At 50.5% G+C, this 13,298-nt stretch overlaps 1 protein-coding gene across 1 annotated transcript in view; it reads left to right on the top strand.

The window, feature by feature from the left end:
- Positions 1-333: 333 nt before the first annotated feature.
- Positions 334-13,298, top strand: part of Abcc6 (ATP binding cassette subfamily C member 6) — a 49,170-nt gene continuing 36,205 nt past the window's right edge. The window contains exons 1-8 of the mRNA XM_052713990.1: positions 334-387; positions 1,254-1,436; positions 8,542-8,667; positions 8,789-8,917; positions 10,245-10,370; positions 11,549-11,610; positions 12,441-12,572; positions 13,046-13,243. Coding sequence (XP_052569950.1) covers positions 334-387; positions 1,254-1,436; positions 8,542-8,667; positions 8,789-8,917; positions 10,245-10,370; positions 11,549-11,610; positions 12,441-12,572; positions 13,046-13,243 — 1,010 coding nt within the window. The remainder of the gene's footprint in view (positions 388-1,253; positions 1,437-8,541; positions 8,668-8,788; positions 8,918-10,244; positions 10,371-11,548; positions 11,611-12,440; positions 12,573-13,045; positions 13,244-13,298) is intronic.

The raw sequence follows: 13,298 nt of genomic DNA, 5'->3' as shown, positions 1-13,298 counted from the left end.
GCATCTAGCCCACATTCGTCCCCAGTTGCTGAACGCTTAGGTTACTAAGTCTGTTGTCTTTCCTAAGGACCCCCTCCTGCGATGGCTGGGCCCAGAGTGTGCAGGAAGTTTGGAAGGGACTTCCCACAGAGAGGAAGCGTGGAGGTGTCCCGGCACTTTTCGGAGGTTCCAGAATCACCTCACCAAGCACCAGCTCCACCTCCCTGTGCTGCTGGACCTTGCCCGGGGCCTCTCCGCTTCCCAGCTCCAATCCCAGTCAAACCCGCCCGGTCCCGCCTCTTCCCCAGTCTGGCGCCTGGCTCTGAAGGCTGCTCTAGGACAGACCAAGGGTTGATGGACAGAGAGCGCCCAATGGCCGCACCTGGAGAGCCCTGCACCGGTCTGAGGGTGAGTCCCATCTGCCCCACTCCTTTCCCTGGTCCAAGGAGAACTCAGCTGCTGGGAAAGGCCCCAAATTCTTGCCCTCGGGAAGCAATAAGGCCATTGAGCTGTTCAGGGACAAATCCAGACCCCTTCACCAAAGCCCGGGGCCCCTGAAGAGCCCAGCAGGGTTTAAGACTGGGACTTAGGTTCTTACTTACGTAAAGCCAGTGGACCGGCATCTCCTCCGTCCCTGCCTTCTTCATCTATACCCTACTCTAGAGCCTGGAGTCCTGTGGATAAAGACCAGATTAGCAGTGAAGAGCTGGTGTTCACTGAGGGCTTGTTCTGTGCAGGGTGCTGTGAGTTCAGCAAGTCAGGCTGCTTCAGGCAGCTTGTACAGGGAGATTCTATTATCCCTCCTTGACAGAAGAGGGCACAATCAGCTCTGCCACGTCCTGTTTTGGGGGGGCATTTCCCTTTTGGTACCTCAGTCTACTGGTCTATGAAATGGGGACAGTAGCAACTACCACCAGAGTTCTGATGAAAGGTACCAGCCAAGTCAGACATGGTGCCACTCATCTGTAAACCAGGCACTTGGGAAGCTGAAACCAGAGGATCACAAGTTCAAAGCCAGCCCCAGCCCGACTGCCTCCCAGCTGACTAGCGTTAGGCAAGTTCCGTACCTGCTCTGGGCCTCTACTTCCACATAAGCTAAGTCAGTGTGACTTGATCTGCCTCCTGGAGTTGATGTCAGGATGAAAAGAGTTGAGAATGAAAAGGCACACCAGAGAGGGCTTGGAATATTTTCATGTAATGTCCGTCCCCACGGGCCGGTGAGATTGGGGCCCAGGTGGCTACCATCCTAATGGTGTCCCTGATGTTCTATTCAGGTCTGGAACCAGACAGAGCAGGAGCCTGTGGCCCATCAGTTGCTCAGCCTGTGCTTCCTGAGAACAGCTGGGGGCTGGGCGCCCCCCTTGTACCTCTGGGTCCTCGGCCCCATCTACCTGTTCTACATCCATCGCCATGGCAGGTGCTACCTCCGGATGTCCCACCTCTTCAAGGTCAAAATGGTAGCCACGGGGAACCTGGAACCAGGGAGTGGGGAGGCAGCTAGCTGTGGGGGAGGCAGGCTGGAACCCAGCAGAGACTCCACGCCTCCCACGAGCAAGAACATAGGACAGAGGCAAGAAGGGACGCTGTTAGCCAAACGGGTCAATAGTGAAGAGGGCCAGAGATAAACCCACAGGTCAAAGTTCTCACAAACAGATTTTGTGATTGTGCAAATCTGCACACACTCTCACACCAAGAAAAGCAAATAGCTACAGTGACCTGGCATTTCTCATTTACTGTAGGTACCTTGGGGTGCAAATGGTAATTTTAGAACCATACAAAGATGAGTATTTTTGTAACTTTAGCAGGTATTTTGTTTGTGTGTTTTGTTTTGTTTTGTTTTTTGTTAGGACAGGGTCCCATGTAGCCCAGGCTTGTTTCAAACTCACTATGTAGCTAAGGATGACCCTGAGCTCCCGACCTCCCTGCCTCCCCTCCCAATTTCTGGGGTCACAGGCATGTGCCAGACACCTGTTTACTTATTGCCTTACTCCATTATATTGGGGGTAGATCCCAGAGCCTCGTACTTACACAGCTACCACTGAGCTACACTTCCAAACAGTTCCATGCTTGTTTTCTCCTCACTTATGGTCCAGCTGAACATTTTTAAAAATTGTTGTACAACTCTTTTTCCGTTCTTTGATGAACGCCGACATAACAAGCATCCTCCACTGAGCCATCCACACAGCCCCGTCCCTCTCCTGGACTTCCTAGTAGAGATCGTACGCCATGCCCATAACCCTTAGCACAGACAGACCAGCGATGTGGGAGTAAAAGAATTCACGGGGCAGAAAAAACGGCAGAAGTAGAGGTTACTGGATAAGCTATGGTACAGCGCAAACAGCACTAAGTCAGCAGGGAGACTGCATGGGGGAATTCTGGGGGGACATTTCCTTGGGGAGGTTCTGCCGAGAGATCAAACTATGTTATAGTAGTGAGGAAGCAGGGAGCAACCTGGCCTTGAGACAGTGATGGTCCTGCCTTAAGTGAAAAATGGTTCGATGTGACCACCCATCCTAAACCGGCAGCCACATTTCACCCCCAACAGATAGATGCAACCATGTCAAATCTTTGACGTTTGGGTGACAGTCCCTTCTTAAGTAGATTCTTCCAGCTGAACAGAGGCGATGTGGTCCTGTCTATTGTCGGTCTGACAGATGTCCCTGAAAGGGACAGGAGTTGAGGACAGACATATAAGATGGCCCATTCTGAAGGACGAAGTTGTGAAGACTCTTGGGGGGGTGGGGATCACTGTCAGAGCACTTTCTGTGGCGGAGTTGTGGGTTTTGTGGGTGCAACACCCTGTCACCTATGTGGGTATTCAGGCTGGTTATGTTGAAGATGTACGTCTATTGGTTTAAATAATAACAACCAATTTATTGACAAGAGGCCCCCTGGAGGTTTTGTCCAGTTTGATCCAGTATAGAAACTGCAGCCAGGTGGTGATGGTGAAAACCTTTAATCCCAGCACTTGGGAGGCAGAGGCAGGTGGATCTCTGTGATTTCAAAGCCAGCCAGGCCTACAGAGCAAATTCCAGGACAGCCAGAGCTGTTACACAGAGAAACCCTGTCTTAAAAAACAAACCAAAACCAACCCCCCCCAAAAAAAGTTGACACTTCAAGATCCAGCTCAGCAAAGATGGGCTAATATTAATATCTTGGTTGTAAAAAATTTTTTTTCTTGAAACAAGTTCTCACTATGTAGCCCTGGCTGACCTACAACTCACTATGTAGCCCAGGCTGGCCTTGAATTCACAAAATCCACATACCTCTACCTCCCCAGGGCTGGGATCAAGGGCATGAGCCACCGTGCTTGGCATGTGTAACTATCTGAAGTCAGTTCTGCTGCGTTCTGGAAGAAACAAACTTGATTTGTTTAGAAGACTGAAATACAGAGCAGTCGGTACTGGAGGCCTGCTAGGGGGGTAAGAGGCGGCCATGGCCGCACTCACAGAAGCAGTGAGGAAAGAAGATGGCAGCGGGCCGAAGGCAGCTGCCCGAGAGCCCGGGGTGGGGGGGTTGGAGGGGGTGGGGGGGTGGCTGTCACCCTGATGTGCTCGGGGTCCTCCTGGGTCTCAACACTCACAAGAGAGGCCAAGAGATATGTTTTGTTTTGTTTTGTTTTTACAATCAGTGCTCTTTTTTAAAATTACATTTTTAAACTTTATTTTGTGTGCGAATGTGTGTGGGCTCACAAAGCAGCAGGTAGTGTCCGTCCTTCCCTTCTTGGGTCCTGGGGCTCGAACTCAATTGATTAGGCTTGGCCCTTTACCTGCTGAGCCATCTCACTGGCCCAAGGAATATGTTTTGAAGTCTGGAGTAAAAGGTGGCCTGTGTAGGTCAAGCCTGGAAATACATGGAACAGACGCGGCAGGAATATGAAGAATCCTTTTTCCAGCTTTTTTTTTTTTTCAGTAATGGAGGGTACCCTAAATAGGGGACCCTAAATTTTTATTTGTTTAAAGCCAAATAAATTGGTTTTTACTAAGAACAGAACATCTTGAGGAGATTTTCAGGGAAGTTAAGAAAGGATTTGTTGGTAGAGCACTTGAGAGGCATAGGCAGGACAATCATTTCAAGTTTGAGGCTAACCTGATCTACCTAAGAGGTCCTAGGACAGTCAAGTCAGCATAATGGGACCTGTCTCCAATTTAAAAGAGGGTGAAAGCCAGGGCACGCCTTTAATCCCAGCACTCGGGAGGTAGAGGCAGGTGGATCTCTGTGAGTTTGAGGCCAGCCTGGTCTATAGAGAAAGATCTAGGACATGCACCAAACCCTGTCTTGAAAAACCTAGATAGATAGATAGATAGATAGATAGATAGATAGATAGATAGATAGATTAAAAGGGGGTGAGGGCAGGACAAGCAAGATGCCTCAGTGAGTAAAGGCACTTGTCCCAAAACCTGATGATCTCAGTTCAAATCTCAGAGTCCACAAAGGGAGAGGAGAAAAATCACTCCCCCATTGGTTGCCCTCTGACTTCCACATGGGTGCTGTGATATGTGTTTGTACACCCACTCATGCACGCACACAGACACACACACACGTAAGTAAATAATGTTATATTTATTTATATATAATATAAATAATAAAAAATAATGAATATGCTGTTCCCCCTTAATGACTTTAAAACAAGAGCTGTGTATCATAGACCCATAGACTTACTTCTCTGAAGCTGGCTGGCCTACAGTCTCCTTTGAAAAGGAGATCTAAGTCCTCAGTTTATCATTCCAGTAGAACTCTCATGATTCTCACCTGGAAGGCTTTTTGAAAAGCACAGTTTTGTCTTCCTGGGACTTGAGAGCCGTTCCAGTCAGGACTTAATAGGACCTGATAATGCTCCTTTAAGTATGCCGGTGGCTCTCTTTTAAAAGCCATGAGAGTACCATATGCCCAGCTAAACTGGGTTTTGATATAAATTCTGGTCAGGATCTGGTGAAATTTTGTTTTATAATGTTATCAATGATGGGGGCCAAACATTAACCCTCTTCTTGCTGTTAGATCAGCCGAAGGTTCGGTAGGCTTACTCTTAGGGACTAGGAGACCCTGGCCCCTCTACCTTTTCTCTATACTTACGTCACCTGAGGATGGAAGACAGTTTTGCTCACCATGTGAGCTCAGCTTCCCTTAAGCACACAGGGGCATCTCTCCCTGTAATCATTTTCTTCTTGGAACACCCTGGTTCGAGCCTGGCCTCTTGCATCTGTGGCCTGTCTAATCAAGAGGACAAAGTGGCTTCCAGGGTCCCAGGGCCTTTTTAGAGGAAGGCTTGTCACCCCCTAGCTGATCTTGCGTTGGCTCTCCTCTGTCTTTACCCTCATTTGTCTCAATTCTGGTTGTTGACCCCTCAGAAAGAGACTTAGCCCGGTTTGTAAAGGAAGCAATGGATTTTAGTTTTAACGTTCGTGTAATATTTAGATGCTGTGTACACTAAAGCAAACAGACTTCCGATAAACTTTTATCAGAAGACTGTTTTTCAAGTAGTTAAAAGCCAGGTAAGAAAGTTAGTAGAAAACATAAGTAGTATTCCCATCAAACGTAAAATGTTAGTTCCTTAAGTTGGCTTTCTGTAAGGTCACCAAGAGCAGATCCGGGTCTGAAGCTTTGACAAGAGGCCTATTGCGGTCGTATGTTGGTGTCCTGGAGTCTGACAGTGTGTTTAGTTGTCACACTTATGCCATCTTGAAGGCTCATCGCTCGTCACTTACTCTGCCCTGGTGCAGCGTGCTTAACCTTGTCATCTGTCCTCCAGCTTTCCCTTTTTATTTTGGAAGCAGCCAATCATTTTTACCTAAGAGCAAATTCAAATTTTATCATACAAAACCCTTGCCATCTCAAGCTAATATTCTTTCCTTAACAAAACTATATCCTCATACTTACTGTCTTAGTTAGGGTTTCTATCGCTGTGAGAAATACAATGAAATGTTTTCCTTTACAAGAGTTGCCATGGTCATGGTGTCTCTCACAGCAATAGAAAGCCTGACTAAGGCGCTTTTTATACTTTTTTCTTTTTCTTTTCTTTTTTTTTTTTTTTTTTTTAAGATAAGGTCTCTTGTAGCCCAGGTTGGCTGGAAGTTGCTAGGTAGCTCTGGCTGACATCGAACTTCTGCTATGTGTACTTCCATCTCCCCAGGGCTGATGCTATAGGTGTATCTCCTCCAATCCCACCCCCAGTTCCACATTGCTAAACTCTGAGGCTCTCACTTGCTTTGGGTCTCAGGAGGACTTTATTGTTGCATGGATTTTTTTTTTTTTTTTTTTTTTTTTTTTTGGTTTTTCGAGACAGGGTTTCTCTGTGTAGCTTTGCGCCTTTCGTGGATCTTGCGCTGTAGACCAGGCTGGCCTCGAACTCACAGAGATCCGCCTGCCTCTGCCTCCCGAGTGCTGGGATTAGAGGCGTGCGCCACCACCGCCCGGCGCATGGATTTTTTTTAAGGTTTCTTTTTCTTTTCAAGAGTTGGCTTTTTTTAAAAAAAAAAAAAAAAAAAGATTTATTTCTTTATTATGTATACAGTATTCTGTCTGCATGTGTCCCTGCAGGTCAGACGAGGACACCAGATCTCATTATAGATGGCTGTGAGCCACCATGTGGTTGCCGGGAATTGAACTCAGGACCTCTGGAAGAGCAGCCGGTGCTCTTAACTACTGGGCCATCTCTCCAGCCCTAAAGGCTTTTTCTTAAACACCTTTTGTCCTTCACCTTGTAAGAGTCTGGGAGTTTCAGAGTGTTGCATTTTTGCAAAAATTAGTAAGGATAACAGATGACCTTGGACAGTGAGTTATGTCAGTATAAGCGCAGAGAAGGAGAAAAAAATAGACAGCTAAAAATGTCTGCACGTCCACCCTGAGGCTACAGTCTAGGATACAAAGGGCCTCTGCTCCCGTGGAGGACGGGAAGGGCTGGCAACTGGCTGCAGTTGGGGAGGAAGAGAGGGCAGCACTGTCGTGCAACCGAGACAGGGCGCTGGCTGCTGGCTCCAGCCACGGCATGCCGGACCCGGAACACATGCCGGACCCGGAACACTTGTCTTCTTTACAATACATTTACTTTAAAGGATTCTGATAGAACAGGTCAAGCTGCAGAATGTGAGATGGTCTAGAGTGCCTCGGAGGGCTCGGGTCTGCTGATACCCATTTTGTGGGCAGGTGACATTACACAGGAAGGTTTAATGTCTTTTCTGAAGAGGCTAAGGGTGAAATTCGTGGCCGTTGGTAAGAATACAGCACGGAGGGGAGCTGGGAGGGACAGCGATGACTGTCCCGTGACAGGTCTGAGAGTGGGTGTTCCTAAGAGGTTCCTTTGTGGTCAGTACGCCACTCTGGTCACCCGGAGAGGACCGGAGGCACCTCTCCACAGGGACATCGCCTACACATGGCCATTGGCACGTGGCCAAACTGTCTGCAGGCACCAGGCCAATCTACAGCTCGAGGCCATATTATTCTGATGACCAGTCCAGTTCATACAGGAAAGGAGAGATTCCACTTACTGGATGGGAGGCAGAAGATCCAGCAGAGGCAAACTCAGGCCCAGAGGCTCGGTCCAGTCCGGGATGGCTCTCACTGAGAGGCAGAGTGGAATGGGACAGCAAGCCTTAAGAGGACTCCCACAGTGTGTGCAGATTAGCCTGGGAGGAGCTGAGGAGGCCCCCAGGAGGGAGAGTGACCACCCTCAGTTTCTGGCTGGCCACTCCCCTTTTTCTGCCCCCCTCAGTTTCCATCGAAGTGTACCCTTGGCCAGGGTCCATCCATTGCACACAGGAAGTAAGGCTCTCCACAGGAGCTGGAAGGAACTTCTTAGCTTGCACCCTGACAGGTGACGACAGTGCCCTCAGGTCACAGCCTGCAGGCCTCCAGTCTCAGCCAGAGACCTGCAGTTGCTCGTGGGTTGATCAGCTCACCACCACAAATATGAGAGAAAAGAGGTCAAGCCAAGAGTGGAGAGAGGTCCCAATACGGGCCACCAAAACACCGGGTTAGGGGTGACAATACAGAGGCGGGTGGTAAAAGAATCGCCAGGACCAGAAAGGCAGAAGGAGAGAGTTCATTAGCTCCACCTCGGCACAGCTGCAGCTGGCTAGTCCTGGAATGTATCGCAGAGAGGCATTCCAGGGTCTGCTTTAACTGGTGGGGATCTACCATACCTCAGGTGTGTTTCAACATCACCTTCCCAAGAGCACTTGAAGTTGGGGCTTGCGATTAGCAAATAGTCTGGCATTTGGGCAGTGTTGATCTCTGCCTCAAGTCAGAAAGAGCCCAGCAGGACCACTCATCCTACAGTGGCATCCAAAAAAGACATAATTTTTCACCTAGCAAATAACCCTCACTTCACACCCTACGTCACCCCAACACGCACTCTTCGGCTTCTTCTGTGGCTTGCGAAACACTGGATAGGCGCAAGCTATTGCTGAGCATTTTTGACATGAGTTGAAGGTCAGGATGTGTCTCAATGCCTCCCGAGCAGGGAGGACACGTCGATGACGTCATTGACAGAGCCCCCATCAGGCTTCTCCAGTCTGCCTCCATTTTTCTTTTTCCCCTGACAGTCTTATGAGTCTGTTTCTCCAGGTGCTTGGCTTTGCCCTCATACTTCTATACACCTTCAATGTGGCCCTGCCTCTGTGGAGGATCCACCAGGGGATGCCCCAGGCACCAGAGCTTCTCATTCACCCTACCGTGTGGCTCACCACCATGGTAATCACTGCCTTGCAGGAGCCCAGCTTGCCCCCGCTGCTGCTTTCCTGTGGTGCGGGAGCATGGAGAAGGTGGGGACCTTGGGACCTTCCCCTTCTGCCCCCCACCCTTTCTTGTCTAGAGCTTTGCCACCTTCCTGATTCACATGGAGAGGAAGAAGGGAGTCCGGGCATCTGGGGTGCTGTTTGGATACTGGCTGCTTTGCTGTCTCCTGCCAGCTATCGACACTGCCCAGCGGGCCTCTGCAGGGGTGAGTGGGGCCCTGGGGAAGCCCATAGGGTGGTGTCAAACCTCTCTTCTGTCCCGTTTTCCACACGCGACACCCTCCCCGACAAGTACCTCCCATCCAATGTATTTTATTTTGTTTTGAACTGATAGATGATTATTATACCATTTGTAGGGTGCAGTGTGCTATGTGCATATGTGGATGTGTCTGAGGATGTGCTATGTACATACGTGTGCATACGTGTGCAGAGGCCAGGAGGACGTGTGTGTCTTGATCTACCACTCTCTGCCTTATTCTCTCTTTTCTTCTTGTTGTTGTTTTGTTTTTCTTTTCTCCTTTTTTTTTTTTTTTTTTGGTTTTTCAAGACAGGGTTTCTGGATCTCACTCTGTAGACCAGGCTGGCCTCGAACTCACAGAGATCCTTCTGGCTCTGCCCCCCCAAGTGCTGGGATTAAAGGCGTATGCCACCACCGCCCGGCATTTTGTTTTGTTTTTGAGACTGGTCTCACACTGTAGTCCAGCCTGGCCTCAAACTCATGATCCTCCTCCTGCATGTGGGAAGTTCGAGTGCGTACCAACACATCCAGCTGGTGCTTGGGTAATCAGGGCAGGTTGGACACGGTAAGATTGTGGAGAAGCCAGTGCCGAATAGTTGCTGATAAAATCAGCTAAACGAGAGGTTGGGGCTTGTCTTAGCCACCATTCTATCGCTGTGAAGAGACCAAGGCAACTCTTATAAAAGAAAGCATTCAATTGGGGGCGGGCTTACAGTTTCAGAGGTTAGTCCATTATCATCATGGTGGGGAGCATGGCGGCAGCCAGTCAGCCATGGTGCTGGAGAAGGAGCTGAGAGTTCATCCTGATCAATATGGAGGGAGAGAGAGAGAGAGAGAGAGAGAGAGAGAGAGAGAGACCCTGGGCTTGACATGGGCTTATTAAACCTCAAAGCTCACCCCAGTGACACACTTTCTCCAACCAGGTCACACCTCTTAATCCTTCTAATCCTTTCAAATAGTGTCACTCCCTGGTGACTAAGCATTCAAATATATGAGCCCGTGGGGGCCATTCTTATTCAGCCACCACAGGGCTAGAAAGGAGGAAGGAAGACACCCAGCGCCCCTCCTGTTACTGCCCCAGAGGCTGTGACTCACTCACACATTAAGGCACATGTTTGTGAGCCAGGATGACTAGGAATGCTAGGACCGTGCTTTCATGAACCAGGGCTTGGTTCCTCTCTAGAAATTGCTCCAGGCCTCGGGACCCATGTTCAGTCTCAACCTAGCCCGCTAGAACCCCTCCACTGTTTCTGACTGCCACTCCTGGGCTCAGTGGGGCTTCTCTGTCCCCACAGAGCTTCCACCGTGAGCCCCTTGACCACCTGGCCACCTACCTGTGCTTGTCCCTGGTGGTGGCCGAGTTCGCGCTGTCCTGTCTAGTGGACCGGCCACCCTTCTTCTTGGAAGACTCCCGGACACTGGTACTGAGCTCAGCACCTCCTTTATCTCTGGGTCCCTTCTGATGTCAACAACCCCATGTGGTCAAAGGCAGTTGGCCTAGAACACAAGTTGTGTTTTCCTGTTGTTATTCGTTCAGCCATTTAGCAAAATGTGAACCACATGGCCCATCATGGAGGCATCTGTGACCTCAGCACTGGAAGGCAGGAGGATTGCAAAGTCACAGGACACATCTTCCTTGTGAAGGGTGTATTAGTTACTGTCTCCTCGCTGTGACAGATATCTGAAGGAACAGCTGAAGGAGGAGCTTATCTTGGCTCACAGTTGTAGAGGTTTTCAGTCCACCATGGTGATGAGAGCAGCTCCGTTTGGGGTGGTGGGGTTGTGTGGAGGGAACTCCTCACACCCAAGGGGGACAGGAAGCAGTGATGGACCTGGAAGTGATAGCCCTCCACCCCCCCTCTCCCCAACACACACACCATCACACACTCTCTGTCACTGGGCCCCATAGCTCATATTCATAACATGGTCCTTGCTTTGAGGTTCGTTGTTGTTGTTGTTGTTGTTTTTAAGGCAGGCTCTCACACTGAAGCCCAGGGCAGCCTGGAATTCACTAGGGAGCCCAGGCTAGCCTTGAACTCACAGCAACCTTCCTACTTCCAGAGTCCTGGATTATAGCGTGAGCCACCATGCCAGGCTATTTGAGAACTTCCTGGTCTCAGTAAAGTAACAGCGATTCTTCTGAGTACCTCTTGTTCTGCATTATTGACTCCATTAGCCCTCTAGCCCTTTTGGTCTCACTATGCGGCCTTGGCAGGCCTGGGACTTGATATGTAAGCCAGGTTGACCTTACATATAGAGATCTGCCAGTCCCTACTGCTGGAATCAAAGGTATGAGCCACCATGTCTGGCCCTCCAGTCCTTATTGCCTTGACGGCTTGCCGATAGCTCTCTGTAGTAAAGAGACACTGGACTTCACCACTCATTAAACTCGAGGTCAGTTCACCCTGTCTCCCTAACCTTGGCCGCCTGCTCACCATGGGCTGTGAGACCAAGGCCAGCCTGTCCTTTTCTGAGACAGGGCCTTACTATGTAACCCAGGTGGACCTGAGCTCTCTTTCCGCCTGCCTCAGCTTCCTAAGTGCCGGGACAACAGGTGGACACCACCACTGCTTCCTCCCCGGCCTGTTGTCTTTTCCAGAATCCGTGTCCAGAGACTGAGGCCTCATTTCCCTCCAAGGCCATGTTCTGGTGGGCTTCTGGGTGAGTGAGGCAGGGGGCTGGAGTGGAGCCCCTGACCTATGTTACTGCTGCTCTCACTTGTCAGCGCTGCTCATCCCCCAGAGTTCCCTCCCAGGCTTACCCAGGCCTTCTTTACCTGGCCTCCGAGCTTGAAACACCAGAGCCTCAGTCTTACCGTCTGTAAGATGGGGACAACTCTACCTCCACCAAGCAGAATATACTCAGTTTGCACGTAGCGGGTGCTGACTAAAATCACGTCTGTTACTCAGCTTCCATCACTGTACCGGGTTAAATTAGCACCTACTGCATGCTGAGCACCAGGAATGTGAGTAAAAAGGCCAAGTCTCTACCCCCCAGGGTAAAGGAGAAAGCAGCTCCAGCTGGTCTCCCATGCACCAAGGCCACAGTCACCCATCAGGGCCCATCCTGCTCTCGCTCCAGCCAGACCTCAGGTGAAGCAGAGCAGGTTGATCTGAATGAACTACAGGACACAAAGCCCTTGCCCAGGGCCTGGCCCCTGGCAGTCATTCAGCAGATGAAGGACTCGGCACTCTGGGTGCACAGGGGTCCTCCAATAGCTCCACGAGGCGCCTCAAACCCTGCTTCCCAAACATAGCGTTCACCAGCCATGCTTCCTGTTTTGTGCCATACTGGAGTGTCACCCAGATTCTATGTCAAATCGCTTGCCCCCAGGACCCCCAAACAGTTAACCATTTGCAGACCCTCTCTGGGAGGCAGAAGTCCAGGGTCCAAAACTTGTTTCAGCTCTTTGATCTTTCCAACAACACGAAGGGGAAGCTCTTGTCCAGGGCCGGCTGGGGGAGCTTGCTCTGGTGACCCCTCTTTCACAGGCTCCTGTGGAGGGGCTACAGGAAACTGCTGGAACCGAAAGACCTGTGGTCACTTGGAAGAGAAAACTCTTCAGAGGAGCTCGTTTCCCAGCTGGAAAGGGAATGGAGGAAGGACTGCCGTGTGCTGCTGGGGTGAGTGGTGGTGAGCCAGCGCTCCGGCCGGAGCCTGGCAAAGACACTTGTCAAATGACCTGTACCACCCAACCCCACTTCAGCCCCCCCAGCACACGCCCAACCCGTCAGCGGTTCCCACCAAGCACCAGCCGATCACTGACTGGACTCAAGGTGCACTTCTTCCCAGAGTGCTGTGTGTGATCTGAACAGAGATTCTAAATGGGGGTCCTCTTCAATACCCTAAAAGTGGGCATCGTGGTGCAAAGGCCCTAAGAGTGCCCATCTGAGACCTAGAGGCCCTGCAGTGCTCACCCAGGGCCCCTAAGTCCTATCCCTGGCCCCCAGCAGTGCTCTGAGTTCAAGGTTAGCCAGGGCTACAGAATGACCTTGTCTCAAACAACAATAATAATAATAAAACCGCCAGAGTTTGTTGGCCTGCTAGAGCCATCGAGTCTAATGTGGGCCCCACACCCATGTCTCCTCTCTACCAGGCACTCCAAGGTGTTTAAAAGCAAAGGGAACCGTGGTGTGGGAGCCCCTGAGACAGAGGCCTTCCTGCAGCCAGAGAGGAGCCAGCGGGGCCCGCTGCTCAGGGCTATCTGGCATGTGTTCCGGTCCACTTTCCTGCTGGGGACCCTCAGCCTGGTCATCAGTGATGTCTTCAGGTTCGCTGTCCCCAAGCTCCTCAGGTGAGGACATCCTTCTGGGATGAAGAATTTGGGCTCTTTCTGCCTCTGTGTGAAC

The sequence above is a fragment of the Peromyscus californicus genome, unplaced genomic scaffold (genome assembly GCF_007827085.1).
Source record: "Peromyscus californicus insignis strain IS unplaced genomic scaffold, ASM782708v3 Scaffold_4__1_contigs__length_199733344, whole genome shotgun sequence".
Lineage (NCBI taxonomy): Eukaryota > Metazoa > Chordata > Mammalia > Rodentia > Cricetidae > Peromyscus > Peromyscus californicus.
This window is presented reverse-complemented; position numbering and strand designations above follow the sequence as displayed.